Genomic DNA, 15,492 nt, shown 5'->3' with positions numbered 1-15,492 from the left:
GTCGGGGAGGCAGGTTTGGGGTCAAGGAAAGAGGTTGAAGTGGTGAAAGTAGTATTGGATCAGGTAACTGATGTGATCCAGCTGGAATTAAAGCAAAATCTTGCTGGAAATCTGGAACAAACACAGAGAATGCTGAAGGAACTCGGCAGGTCTGGCAGCACCTGTCAAGAGAGAAACAGAGTTAATGTTTTGAGTTCAGTATGACTCTTTGTGTTCTGAAGAAGTCAAACCAGACCCTAAAATGTTAACTCGATTACTCGCCATGACACTACCAGACCTGTTAAGTTTCTCCTGTATTCTCTGTGTTTGTTTCGTTCCATTGTTATGGACTAAGCCAGACCACTCAAAACATTCTTAAGCAGGCAACCCCAGACCATGACTTTGCAATTTGTTCCAGTTAGTGTGCAGTGAACATTACCTGGAGTAAGTTAGCGAGGTTGACTACTAGATTTTAAAACAGACAAAGCTAATTCACAAAGTTACACAATGAAATGCAAAGAATAGAATAAAGAACCTCTACAGAACTTAGTCTTTCCAAACTAGACTTAATTATGCTGTTTTGAATATACACAATAGTCCCAATAAGCAAACTCTCTTTAAAAACCAGTATAAGTGGAACACACACTTCCAGGTTGAAGTTGAGAGGCAGAAGGTGGTATAGAGAGAGTTTCCACACAGCTCCCTGTTGAACTCCCACTCAGTTCAGGACTGACCTAAACTGCTCAGCTAGAGAGCTGACCACTCCCCTTTCATTATACAGGTCACCTCTAAAACCTTACCACTTTGGCCTGAAATCTCATCTGTTTACATATAAACAAAAAGGGGCTCAAAATCCTTTTTGTCTCTGTATCAAACCAGACTGATCGGAACATGGTCCGATTTATTACCCCTCTGAAAAAAATCAAGGACAGAGTCTCCTTGAGACATGGAACAGCTTTTAGGGAAAAAAGGGACCAGCTTTGTGACACCAGGCAGTTTGCCAGGGAACAGGCAACCCCTATGGAACTGTTGGCTGAATAGCTGTAATAGTCAAAGCGGGAAATAGCTGAAGTTTGAACCTGATCGATGGGTTTCCAGTGCGGTGTGCAAACAGCCAAGCTCAGTGAGGAGGGCACAGCAAGGAGTGCTTCTCCAGTAAAGCTGACAGTCTGGTAAACCTTCAAACTGTGGAAGTGTGCAGCAGTTGTCATTTCTCAGTGAGAGGCTGGTTATTTTTGCATTTCAGAGAATGCATGTGTTTACTCTTAATTTCCAAAGTCTGGACATTAATTCACCCATTTTCCACTTCACTCACCCACCTGCATCTATACTTTCTAGACAGAGCCTGCTCAACATTAGACTTCAGCTGAAAAGTCAAGATAAGAGTGTTGCTGGAAAAGCACAGCAGGTCAGGCAGCATCCAAGGAGCAGGAGAATCGATGTTTCGGGCAAAAGCTCGTTCAGCTGAAAAGTAGCAAGCAACTAATATGCCCCAAAGTGCCTAGCGATGACCATCTCCAACATGATGTGGAGGAGCTGGTGTTGGACTGAGGTGGACACAGTTAAAAATCTCACAACACCAGGTTATAGTCCAGGAATACACCTGGTGGATTATAACCTTTTAATTTTAATTTTAACCATCTCCAACACGAGAGAAGCTAAGCATGGACCTGTGACCCTCAATGGTGCTATCATTACTGAACCCCTCACTGGCATCATCCTGGGGGTTACTATCAACCAGAAACTGAACTGGACTTGCTACATAAATGCAGTGAATACAAGAGCAGGACAAAGGCTAGGAATTCTGAGGTGAGTAAATCACCTCCTGACTCCCCAAACCCTGTCCATCATCTACAAGGCACAAGTCAGGAGTGTGATGGAATACACCTCACTTGCCTGGATGAGTTTCATGTACTTCTACCGTCACCCCTTACCTCTCTCAACGCTGATAGGATCCCCCAGTATTCACGTTCTACCCACCTGCCTCCACATCCAGAGGATCATAGCTTCCATTTCCACCCCTTTCAGTGGGAAGCCACCACCAGACAAATATTCCCCTCTCCTCTATGTCAGCATTCTGCAGGCAGTGTTCCCTCCAGGATATCCTGGTCCACTCCTCCTCCATTCCCAGCAGTTCCCCATAGCTCCATGGCACTTTCCCCTGCAACTGCAGAAGGTGTAAGCCCTGTCTGTTTACATCCTCCTTCCACAATATCCAAGGCTCCAGACACACCTTCCAGGTGAAGCAGTGCTTTGCCAGCACTTCCCTCAGTCTAGTCTACTGCATTTGCTCTCACGGTGTGGTCTGCTCTACACTGGGGAGACAAAACGCAGGCTGGGCAATTGCTTTTCAGAACATCTACGTTCTGTCCACAAAAATGACCCTGAGCTTCCAGTTCCCTGCTATTTCAACACATTGTTGTGACCTGTGACCAACATCTCTGTCTCAGGCTTTCTGTGGTGCTCCTGTGCAGCTCAGTGAAAACTGGAGGAACAGCATCTCATTTTCCGCTTGGGGTCCCTGCAAACTTCAGGATGCAATGTTGAGTCCCACAATTTTAGGGCTTGAGCAGCTTCTTTCAAATTATTTACCCACCTCGTATAACCCTAGCCACCCATTAGCAGGTTTTCTTCTTCCATGGCTTACTTTCAACCAGCTCTTTGTCTGCCTAACCTTTCCTGTCTCCAGGCTCCACCTCTGACTTTTCCCCAACCCCTGCCATCAGTATAAAGACCAGCCTTCCCTCACCACTATCAGTTCTAAAGAAGAGCCTGATCACACAGATTGTAGACTAACCAAGACTTGAACCGTAGTCTGAATAATAACCTTTGTAATGTTGCCCAGCTGCTGCTTCCAAGTTTGTAAGATTACATCTACAGCTACATATTGTAAAAAAACTACTTTACAGTGAGCAAAAGGAATGTGAAAATGTAAGAAGCAAGTTATCCCGTCATCCTAAACAAAAATCTTTGAATGCAAATTGCATTCTTTTTGTGAATAAATGAAGTCATTTGAAATGCATATTTATCAAAGCTTCATCTTTTTGCTGTACCTACAAAATGTGGACAGTTCATGAAAGCTGGTGAGAATCCAGTTTTTTTTTGTTAAGGTGAAATGAAAGTCCATGTTCTGTCTGATTACCTGTCATCATGTCACTCTCTTTAGTTTCTTTGAACATGGCTTGAGATTTCTGTCACACACAGCTTCCAGTAAACAAATGCAAATACTTTTTGCCTTGACTTGAAAAGAAAACACATGGAAAAAAACCCTTTGGATGTAAAGAAGCAAAAGATTTGTCCTTCTTGCATTTTTGGATTCAGATAAAACAGAAATTCTCATTGGAATGAAAAATAGCAAATAGAAAGGTGCCCCCTGCTTTCCGTGAATTTTAATTTTTTTAGAGAGGTGTGATAAAATTCAAATGCAACTTTTTCACTTTTTTCCATGGAACATTATAAGAACAATGCTGGATGAATATGTAGTTGGAAATGCTTTTAACAGCTGTGAGGAAAGGTCCAAATATAGGTCATCAAATGCACTGTAGGATATGGAATCCTGATCAATATTCTGATAAAAATTGTCATGCAAAGGAATGTAACTAGTCAAGAATGAACAATGCAAGATTTAAGATAAGGGGTGTATCCGAGATTTTTGCAAGGTTTGCTTTAGTGCAGGGAAGGAAGAATCATTGCTGATTTTCTCACCGGGAGATTAAGTGGGTTGGTTAATTTACAATGAAGTGACTTCTTTATAAGTTGAGGAGTTAATCAGCTTGATAAATGGAATAGCCTCTCATTTTGGGGAACAGCAGAATGAATGCTCTGATGTGCATAACTTAGATTGACATTGTCTCTTGATGCTTTTCCCTGTTCTATTCACAGAATCACAGAACTGTTATGGTTCAGGAGGAGGTCATTCATCCCATTCATACTCTTCAAATGAGTATCATTACCTGGTGCCAGTCTCCTGCATTTTTCCCCAAACGTTTGCATATTATTTCTATCCAAATAACCATCCAATGCCTCTCGTGATTGCCTCAATTGAACCTGCCTCCCCCTTGTTTCCAGGCAGTGCATTCCTGATGAAAGGCTTCTGCCCGAAACGTCAATTTTTCTGCTTCTCAGATGCTGCCTGATCTGCTGTGCTTTTCCAGCACCACACTCCAAACTAGACTCTGATTTCCAGCATCTGCAGTCCTCACCTTTGCCAAGTTCATTCCATGTCCTAACTGTCCATTGTGTGAATAAGTTCTTTTGCACATTATTTTAAATATATGTCCCTCTTGAACTTATTCCTTTTATGAGCAGGGGGCGCTTCTCCCTGTCTGCTAAATCTATTGGATCTCCTCTGTCTTCTTCTCTCTGTTGTATCTAAAACCAGTGAAATGTGTGAACGTAACTGTGCAGGGAGTTGATTGTTCAGCTTGATTTGTTGCAAAATTGATGTCTTGAAAAAATTGCCAACATCTTGCGTATTAACCGCAGGGTCAGCCAGGCTTACTAGGAAGACAAGGTCCAACAGGTTCCCCTGGACTTCAAGGCCCACAAGGTCCACCGGGAGAGAAAGGACAAAAGGGAGATCGCGGCCTGCCTGGATTTCCTGGAATTAAAGGAGATGGAGTAAGATAAAGACATGGTTGCGCGCAGAATGTATTAGAGCCCACCATCGAGTCTGATGAGTGTAACCTGTTGCCAATCTGCAATGACATATAAACACTTGAAGAATAATAGCCATCACATTCAAACAAACAGCTGGTTGAGCCAGAAACTGTTTTGTAAGAGGCATAGTTTTGTTACTATCCTCTGTAACTGTACTGTCAGTGTCTGTAACCCACATGGACTGCAGGGCTTCAAAGAGGTGGCTCACCTCTACCTTCGAAAGGGCAGTTTGGGGTGGGTAACAAATTCTGGCCCAGTCAGAGACCCCCACCCAACCTGTGAAAGAATAAGAACAAAACTCCTGCTTGGACCTGATCATATTTCAAAGTTTTACAAATTCATATAATAAAAGGAAATTCAACTCTATGCCCTTATATTTGACAATACCAATAACAACTGTACTCCAAACACCTAAAATTGCTGAGGACTGCTCTTTGGTGGAGTGAAGGGAACAGATCAACTAGGCTTCCTATTAATTGTTAGAAAGAGAGTCAGGCAAGGTCTAATTTACAAAATTAACCCAATTGTTTTAATGTTGCAGGGCGCTACTGGTGTTCCTGGCTTTCTAGGATTAGACGGCATTCCGGTGAGTATGTACTTGGATTACTTTCCACTTGTTGACTACGATGGAGTTGTGGTCGTGTGTTTTAACTCTGATAGACTAACCTGAACTGTGCTAGTTCAGGCTCTAACCCTGATGTAAAGTTTTCTCAAGCAAAGCCCTGTATAGCAATATGAAAATCCATCCCTCTCAGATGGCTGCATTACAACCTTTTAACCAGTTGTCATCACTTTAGGGTTTTCCAGGGCTGCAAGGCCCAAGGGGGCCTCCTGGATTGGATGGTTGTAATGGAACTCGAGGAGACCCTGGCCTTCCAGGGAGTGCAGGATATCCAGGAAGACCTGGCTTGCCGGTAAGAAACCTTCATTCTAACCCTCAGGGAATAGGATCTTCACTTGGAAACATTGTTCCCATGTGGTAACAGAATTGAATTGCATTGAATGAGTTATTGTCACTTGTATTTAACAAATAAAGCTGGTGAAAAGTGTACTATATTGCAATGCTCTGGTGCCATTTTGAGTTACAGTAGATATTACGATGCAACTAAAATATTACAGAAAACAGAGTTTTCTTCCCTTCTTGTGCACTGCTCGACATTGACGGGGTGGGGTGAGATGGGATCTCCATGCCCACCAATGCACTCACATCCCAGGAGTCCCACTGCAGGGTGACCAATGACACCACCACTAGGTGCCAGGAGCACCACACCGGGCTGACCATGCTGCTGCCAATGCAACTGTCACCCCGGCTGACCTGCCGGCCGTACGATTCAGGTCTAACGCATCTCCAATGCTGACCGACACTGACCACAGATGCTGCTTTCTCCACCAAGTACAGAGGCTGACCTGCCGTCATCATTACCTCGGGTCCTGTGCTGCACTCACCAACATCAAACTACCTCATTCAATATAGCCATTGAAAAGGGAATTGAGTGCAGTCAGTTCTGCTATAATGCTGTAGTTCCGTTCTCGTGCGATCACATGTTATAATAAAATCGTGTAGTAGCAGCACCATTTAATCGAATGGTGCTGGAATCGTGTTATAACCAATACACCCTTTAAATATTTGTGCTTTAGAAACAGTGTCACCAACTTGTCAATCATGTTATAGTGAATTTGCATTAATGAAACACATGTCATAGCAGAACGACCTGTATATTTTTCATTCAGCAGATTAAAGGGATATGACTGTGCTGAGAAAGATAATGAAAAATTATAAGGTTATGGGAAAGGATTTAGATCAAGGGACGAGTCAACTGTTTGAATGGCTTTTCCACACTGATTTTATTTTCTCTTGGACATTTTTCTTCACCGCAACTCCTTTGTAAACACCCCCATTCCTCATAGAAACACTGACCACACACTATCCTCAAAATCCTAACAGTTACAGTTTGGTACCTCCATGTTCTGTTTGACCCTGGGCTGATATTGTAATTTCATGTCTTGTCTATTGCAAACCCTCCACCTCTGTCACATCCCCTGCCCTCCCACTGATTCTAAAACCACTCTCCAAATAATTGATGTTCTGTTTCTCAATGGAAACATGAGCAACCACACCTCATCTTTTGATTAGGCACTTTATGGTTTTCTGGTTTCAACATTGAGTCCAGCAATTTCAAGTCTGTTATGTTTGCTCCAGCTTTGTTTCATTTTTCCCTGCAGGTTTTTGCTTTAATCCTGTATATTTTTCATTGTCTTCATTTTCAGACTGAAATTTTTCTGCCATTTACACCTCTAGACACATCCTTTATTTATTTTTCTTCTTCCATCACCATTCCTTTTGGCCTTTCAATGTCTTCCCCTCTTTATCATTTATTTTCTCTTGTCTTACTCTCCATCACAGACCTTTTGTCTTTATTCCATCCTCTACCCTTTCACTTGCTTAAAACCTGTTACATTCCTAATTCTGAAGCCAGGCTTTTCCACTTTGGAATTACATGATGACCTCTTCAATGGTGTTCCATCTGTTACGGCCCACAGTGTGTTTTTGAGAGTGGTCAGCTAGTTTCCAGCTCATTTTGGCTGTTGTTGATTGAGTCCCTGTTAATGATGTACCCACTGTTTTACAAGTGTGCTCAGTTAATAGAGCTCAGGAAGGTCTCTCTGCTAGGCTTCCTGTCTCAAGGTTATTACTTTACAGGTAGGCAGAACGAAGAATTGCTTTTATTCCAAGCAATTATGTAAAATGAAATGCTTCTCAATCAATGAGGTATATTTAACAAAGAACACAGCCACCTCACAATCAGCTGGTCCCTAACAAACAAAATGAGGTTTTTCTTCATGGGAGAGTCTAGGATCAGAGGAGCATCATCTCAGGGTAAGGGGTCATACATTGAAGACAGAGATGTGGGGGAATTTCTTCTCTCTGAGCATAGCGAATCCTTGAAATTCTTTACTGCAAAGGCCTGTGGAGGCTGGATCATTAGTGCAAAGGCCTGTGGAGTCTGAATTGTTACTGCAAAGGTATGTAGAGTCTGGATCATTACTTCAGAGGCCTATGGAATATGGATCTTTATTTCAGAGGCCTATGGAGTCTGGAGCATTACTGCAGAGGCCTGTGGAGTCTGGATTTTTACTGCGGAGGCCTGTGGACTCTGGATCTTTACTGCGGAGGCCTGTGGAGACTGGATCTTTACTATAGAGGCCTATGGAGTCTGGATCTTTACTGCTGAGGCCTGTGGAGTCTGGATCTTTACTATAGAGGCCTATGGAGTCTGGATCTTTACTGCAGAGGCCTATGGAGTCTGGAGCATTACTACAGAGGCCTGTGGAGTCTGGAGTTTTACTGCGGAGGCCTGTGGAGTCTGGATCATTACTGTAGAGGCCTATGGAGTTTGGATCTTTACTGTAGAGGCCTGTGGAGTCTGGATCATTACTGTAGAGGCCTGTGGAGTCTGGATCATTACTGTAGAGGCCTGTGGAGTTTGGATCTTTACTGTAGAGGCCTATGGAGTCTGCATCTTTAAGTATATCCAAAGCTGAGATAGACACCAGATTTTTAATCAGTAAGGGAATCAGTGGTTGTGGGGAAAAGACAGGGAAATGGAGCTGAGGATCATTAGATTAGCCACAATCTTACTGAATGGCAGAGCAAACTCGATGGGTGGAATGGCCTTTGTCTGCTCTGGTTTCTGACTCTGACCTCTTCATGCCACCATTTTCACCCATGAATTTGTCCATGCTCTGAAATTCTCTGATTAAGCAGATTTGCGTCATCCTCTCCCTCTCCTTATTAGGACCCTGGTTAAAAGTGACCTCCTTGATCAAGCTTCCTACCCATCTCTGAAATGACTCTGTCTGTTTTTATAAAGGTGTATAGGATCACCCACAGTGGCTGTGATTGTTCGGTGTGAGGATGGTGAGCAATAGGAGGGGCCACAGCAGGACAGCAAGAGGTGGAAGGATTGGTGAAGCAGTGAGCAACAGGAAGAGAGCTGGGTAAAGGGACTGATACTGATGTTAGCATTGCTGAGAATGTTAGCATTGCTGAGAATGTTGCGAGATGTATGATCATTCAACAGCATGTGGCAGCAGGAGGATGTGTCAGATTTCGGATAAATAGTGCTTTCGAGGTGGAATTGCAAGGAGAACCACAAATACATTGAATAATTAAGTGCTTCAAATAACTGTTTTAGGATTAGCATGAAAAGAAAACATTACACATGTCACACTCCTAAGAAGTACATGCAATAGGCAATGGTTTTAGCATTTTGCAGAGAAATATTTCACACTGAATTAGAACTAGAGTTTAGGGTATGAATATCTTGTGATATGAACAGTACTTTGCTGAAATGTCAGAACATGTGAATACATTTATTTTATTGCTATTCATTGTTTGTCATACTTGGCTTGCACCATGTTTCTTTCAGGGAATACCAGGACCAAAGGGGTCAAAAGGAGATTCTCTAACGTTTACCTTCCCTTTGATGGGTCCCCCGGTGAGTGTCACTTTAAAGCACTAGTTGCTATCCATCACTTTTCTTTACTTTCCAGTGTAATAAAGGTAGGAAGGAAGATGATGACAGCGTGGGGACCTGGCTTGTACATCATAGCATGAGCTGTTGGGCTACGCATTTGTAGAGTAAAACAGTTGTTTTTGACAAACTAATTTAATTTGTTGAAGTGATGTGGGCATCACTAGCTCTACTCGCATTTTATTGCCCCATCCTAATTACCCTGGGACCATTAAGAGTTACCAACCAGCCACATTGCTGTGGGTCCGAGTCAACGACGTCTCAATGGGTCTGGATGGCAGATTTCCTTTCGCCAAAGGGCATGAGGGAATCGACAATGGTTACACGATAGTCATTAGATTAGCTTTTTATTCAGATTTTCATTGAATTCAAATTCACTATTTACCATCGTAAGATTCAAGCCTATGTTCAAGAACATTAAACTTGGTGTTCTGGATTGCTCCAGTAGTGACATTACCATTGTTTACCACTGACTCCCCGGTGGTGACCGAATACAATTTTTAAAACACCATCATAGCTAACTCTTTATAAATACTATCTTAATTCCAAATGGATTACAGAAGAAAAGACGAAAGAACAAAGTGAAGATGTGGGACTGTTCTAGGAAAGGAACCCAGCAAAACATAGACATAGCAATAGTCCGGAGTATGACTTAGCCATCAGTTGAAGATAAAAGCTATCAGTTCTGAAACCTGCTTTTGATGTGGAAGAACGAACGTTAGCAAAGCACTGTACTTCATGAGTTGGGACTTGTATTCAGCTAAAGTTGATACTTTGCTGTATCTGCATGATTCAGGTTGCTGTGCTGAAATATGCTAAAATATGCAGACTTTAAAGAGACTTAGAAGGCAGGTGCAGTCAATTGTCAGTGTTACAGATCTTGAGGTACAGAGCTCTTTTACTCAAAACCTGTTCAGTTCTGAATTTTTATTTTATGACAATGGGGTCTTCAGTTTTGTTTGACTTAACAAGGCCAGTGTTGATGAACCAAGTAGAATCTATAAAAGATTTTCTAAATACGTAACAGAAATACAGAGAACACAACACAGAAGCTTCCTATCCTTCAAGGCCAGGGTTTATGGAATATGGCCAACTCCACTTACTTCTCTCATCTCCAGCCTCTGAAATGATGTTAGGTTGAATTGTGTTTCAGAAGAATTCTATCACAGAAGTTTATGGTAGCACCGTGCCAACAAATATTGAGTTTTCAATTCTTATTGCAAACCTGAAGCGTTTCTAATTTCTTTTTAGGAAATAGTTCAAATTCACTCTTTCCATTCACTTAAGATGAGAGTTTGATGTCTCCCTCTACCTCTGTAACTAGAGTTATGGAAGCCAAATAAATATCTGGCCCAAGCATTAACATTATCTCATGTGAACAAATGTCACAGCCTTTTAGATACAGAGGAGTTTAGATTAGATTAGATTACTTACAGTGTGAAAACAGGCCCTTCGGCCCAACAAGTCCACACGGACCCGTCGAAGCGCAACCCATCCTTACCCCTACATTTACCCCTTACCTAACACTACGGGCAATTTACCATGGCCAATTCACCTGACCTGCACATCTTTGGACTGTGGGAGGAAACCGGAGCACCCGGAGGAAACCCACGCAGACACGGGGAGAACGTGCAAACTCCACACAGTCAGTCGCCTGAGGCGGGAATTGAACCTGGGTCTCTGGCGCTGTGAGGCAGCAGTGCTAACCACTGTGCCACCGTGCCGCCCACATTGTGTAAACAATGTTACACCCCCTTATCAATAATGCCAAGTGTTGTAAACAATTCACCTCAACATTCTCAGGATATTAAAGCAATTAAAATCCAACATTCATAAAACATCATCAGCATCTCCTTTTAAAGTGAAGGTGGTTTCTTCTGCAGTTTTAGTTAATTGATCAAGTCATTTAGCAAACTTATTAATAGTATACATGGTTCACATTTAAAGATGGGTCATACTCAGTTCAAGATGCTAAGTTCAAATGGTTTGCTCATTTCTTGAAAGCTGATATATAAATCTTGAATACACTTTGTATAATTAAAACACAAACAATTGTTTGAAGCCAGGCTGGTTGGTGCCTTTAAGTGACCACAAGGTCATCAAAACACAACAGCTGCCCTGCCTGTTAATTACCTTAACAGCAAAAATTCAGACTAAACTGTTTAATGAAATAACTAATGCAAAATCCTGAAACTTTACTCAGACCAGTGTAGGACCCTAAAATTAATAGTTCAGTATTAACATTGTATCTATTGCAATGTCCGAAAGTGAAGGGGAGTAAGAGGCTATAGATAAAAAGTTGTATTGTAGGTTCATGGAATCAACTGGAAAATATGAAATCTATGCTAATTAGCTAATCTTAAACACTTGGGTACAAGAATGTGACTTACAAGCCATTGACATTGAAGTGTAACTGTTAAAAAAATCTGTGCTCCGGTTTATTGCAGATTTGTTTGAGATTAATATAATAATGCAGCTGAGTGTAATTGAAAATTTACTCATGTACTTTTCTACTTCATTATTCGTTGGCAAAAAATTAGATTATGCTTCTGTATTTAATTTCCAAGTCCATTCCGCTCAAGAGTGTCAGTTAACTGTTTGAAAAACAATTCCAGCATTTAGTCTACAAGTAATCAGTCGAATAATTGTGAGCTATGTAGAAGGTAAACTATCTGCTCAGAGTATCCTTGAACTGGCTTAATGCCATGTAAGAGAGACTGCTCTTTAGTTACCATCCCCTGGCATTCCTAGGTGTGAGAGCTGGCATTGCTCCTGTTTTAGGACTCCCCTCTCCATCCCTGCCCACTCTCCAAGCTATTCACTCTCACCATACCACACTTCCCCAACTCAACTCCAGCCCAGCTGGGATGGTTGCATATTTTAATGAATGTGTTAAAAGATTGGAGGTGGGGAGCTGAGCATTGAAGCACTTTCTCACTTCCTTATCTCTTAATTCTTTCATTCTGGGATGTTTCTGATTTGCCCTCCAGCTTTGTGAACCTTCATAGGGCTTAGGATCTGTCTTCATTCTCATTCAGGGGATTCTTCTGTGAAAGTCTCAGTAAGTGACCCTGCATGCCGAGTGGGCTCAGGATTGGGAAGCAATCTGGACTTTGATTGTTTCCCATTCCCATTGGATAAATCCAACCCATTGTCTTCAAATTGAGGAGCGGTAGACTAAATAGGAATTGGGGCCACACAAAGGAACAGATTAAAATGAAGATGTTTCAGTCAGGAACAGTCATAAATAACAGTAAAACCCAGAGAAATACAGGATATTGTGGTTGCATACTGGGAATCAGTGAGATATAGGTGAGCAATGAGACTATGAAGATAGATTGCTCACCTATTGACTATAAATGACTGAGTAAGTCCAACACACAAATACCAAAAATACACAAGAGAAATGTTGGGCAAAGCAATTATTCCAGGGGAACAACTATTAAGAGCTGTCCACTAGTAGAAAGCTGAATGCAAAGGCGACAGATTATAGTTGAAAATTGTGGCAAACTGAATTTAAGTAGCAGTTGCCTGATTAATCTGATTTGAGCAGATGAATTTTGTTAGAATGGTATCATTGGGTAAAGACAGTTGAAACATTTAAAGATTGATGGATTAATTTGTTCTCTCATCCATAGGGAGACCCAGGATCCCAAGGCCCCAGTGGCTTTCCTGTAAGTAACAAATAATTTCCTCATTTTTGATTTTGCTTTTCTTAGGTTATCTGCACAGCAAAGAATCAGGATATCTCTGAGTCATTAAAAGATAGTGATGTGATGGAGGCATTAATCAGCTTATGAATTATGAAAGGAAGTGTTCACTTTGGGCTGTCAATTCATCAGAGTCAGCTTTAATGTATTACTTCACTGGCAATTAATTAATCAAAATGTTAACTGATTAGAAACAGGGTTTCAATATAAGAGGCAAAGTTCGAGCAAGGAGAGAGCAGAGTCTAAGCAGGATTGAAACGCAGGGAAATCCTAGGAAAGGTGGTCATGGCTGAGAGAGAAAGAGAGACACGGGGAAGGAAATCTTGACAGAGGAGAGAACAGGACAAGGATAGGAACTAGATACATGGAGGACAGATCTAAGTTGTTTGGAAGCAAGGTTCAAGGTTGAGCAGGATGGCATTCAGTTAGATGCAGTAACCTTTACTGAAGGTGGAATTGACTTAACTAGTAACTTTCCATCTATTTACCTTTAATTTTCAACTATGTGAGTTTTGAACTTCTGAGTGTCCCACTATTGTGCTGTTAAATCTAATGTGTTTAACCATTGCTTTTCTTTTTTACTAATCTATTGAATTTATGTTTAATCTTTGCACTGTTGACTAATCATTTGCAATGAACAAGAAAGATGAGAATGAGATCTCACAGGCTAAAACAGACTAATAGCTAACTATGGCAGATGCTGGAAATCTGAAACAAAAACAGGAATCACTGGAAAAACTTAGCAGGTCTGGCAGCATCTGTGGAGAGAGAAAAAGAGTTAATGTCTCAATGTAAACTCAGTTTCTCCTACCTAAAGCAACTATCAGAAATTATAACAGTAAAGCTGGCATTTATGCTAACTGGTACCAATGACATTAATTAAGTATGTAATTGAAACCCAGAACTTACTCAGATCACAATTTCCAACCATGTGCTGAATTGCACTTTTTAAACATTGTTTGGCAGCCTATTTTTAATTATTTGTAACTGACATCTGAAATTTAAACCATAACTGAAGACTTTGACTTACTTCAGAAGATACAATTGTGTATATAATCAAATCTGTTCCATATGTGTGACTTTACAGAAAACTGGTGAAATTAATAGATTAGCATCTGCAGGACAAAGGCTGGCCTGCTAATGGAAAGCAAGAAGCATTAATTAATTAGAAACACTTGAATTAAGTGGCCAAGCAATGATCTTCAGAAAGATTGGTCCTACTCAAAGCAGTTTGGACCAGCTGATGGGCAGACTAAGTGGCAGCTGATGGATTTTACTGTTATTAAGAGTGACCTTGGAGTTCTGAGAGCAAATCTAGGCACTACACCTCAGGAAGGATAGATTGGCCTTGGAGGGAGTACAGTCTAGATTTACAAAAATGGTATCGGGACTTGAGGGATTAAGTTATGAGTAAAGATTATACAAATTAGCTTTTTGTCTTTAGAATTGAGAAAGTTAAGGGGTGATCTGTTTGAAGCCTTCACGATATGAAGAAGAAAAGAAAACTATTCCCACTGCTTGGGGATTCTAAAACCAGGGGCACATCCTGAGGATTAGGGCCAGATTGTTCAGGGGAGATATTAGAAAGCACTTCGACACACCCACAATGGGTGGGAGAGGTTTGGAACTCTCTTCCACAAATGGCACTGGAAGCTGGATGCTTGCTAATTCTAAGTCTAAGGTGGATGCACTTTTGTTAACCAAAGGTTGTAAGGGATATGGGCTAAAGGCAAGGATATGGAGTTAGGCCACAGATCAGCCATGATCTCAATGAATGGTAGAACAGGCTCAAGGGGCAGAATGGCCTCTACTTTTCCTATGTTCTTATAATTAGAAAAATTGAAATTGTAGACAGTAACAAGTTTGAATCGGTACAGGTGGGGGAAAAAAAACCCAAGAATGTGGGTGCTTACTGACCAATCACTAAAAGAAATGTCCATTTAACATGAAGGTGCCATCAAAATACCAATTCAATGTTCGAGCACAGCTTAAAGTATTTCATTTTAAATCAAAATAAATTGCTTTAGCTTTACAAAGGTCATTATTGATGCCATCCTCGACTTTGTTTCTATAAAAAGATAAGTGACGTTATCAGTGAATGATGATGGACATATTAAAGGTTTCTGAAGGAGGTGATCAAGTTGTGTCTGAAACCCAGTGGTTCTGTTCAGAGCAGCAAAAACAGAAAGTATTGGAGAATCAATAGGTCTGGTATATCTGTGGAGGGAGAAATAGAGTTAATGCTTTGAGTTCACTGACCCTTCTCCAGTTCTCTGGATTTGAAACATTAACTCTATTTCTCTCTCCATTGTTGCTGCCAGACCGGCTGAGTTTCTCCAGCAATTTCTGTTTTGTTTCGCATTTCCAGCACCTGCTGTTCTATTCAGGGAAGGTTTGCTGGAACATTAAGCAATGTTTAATTATTCTCAAACTGCTTATAGAGTCATAGAGATGTACAGCACGGAAACAGACCCTTCCCAACCGATGCCAACCCATGCCGACCAGATATCCCAACCCAATCTAGTCCCACCTGCCAGCACCCGGCCAATATCCCTCCAAACCCTTCCTATTCATATACCCATCCAAATGCCATTTAAAAGTTGTAATTG

The 15,492-nt window shown here is 41.3% G+C and overlaps 1 protein-coding gene across 1 annotated transcript in view; it reads left to right on the top strand.

The window, feature by feature from the left end:
• The window catches only part of LOC122555674 (uncharacterized), a 260,338-nt gene that overhangs the window by 85,360 nt on the left and 159,486 nt on the right, over positions 1-15,492 (top strand). Inside the window, exons 5-9 of the mRNA XM_087993923.1 lie at positions 4,465-4,599; positions 5,180-5,224; positions 5,436-5,552; positions 9,069-9,137; positions 12,812-12,847. Of these exons, the coding sequence (XP_087850049.1) occupies positions 4,465-4,599; positions 5,180-5,224; positions 5,436-5,552; positions 9,069-9,137; positions 12,812-12,847 (402 nt within the window). The remainder of the gene's footprint in view (positions 1-4,464; positions 4,600-5,179; positions 5,225-5,435; positions 5,553-9,068; positions 9,138-12,811; positions 12,848-15,492) is intronic.

Source organism: Chiloscyllium plagiosum, unplaced genomic scaffold, assembly GCF_037043375.1.
Source record: "Chiloscyllium plagiosum isolate Xiang-an unplaced genomic scaffold, Cpla_swu_hap1 HiC_scaffold_13, whole genome shotgun sequence".
NCBI classification, from domain to species: domain Eukaryota; kingdom Metazoa; phylum Chordata; class Chondrichthyes; order Orectolobiformes; family Hemiscylliidae; genus Chiloscyllium; species Chiloscyllium plagiosum.
Note: the sequence above shows the minus strand (reverse complement) of the source record. Positions and strands in the feature narration are given on the sequence as shown.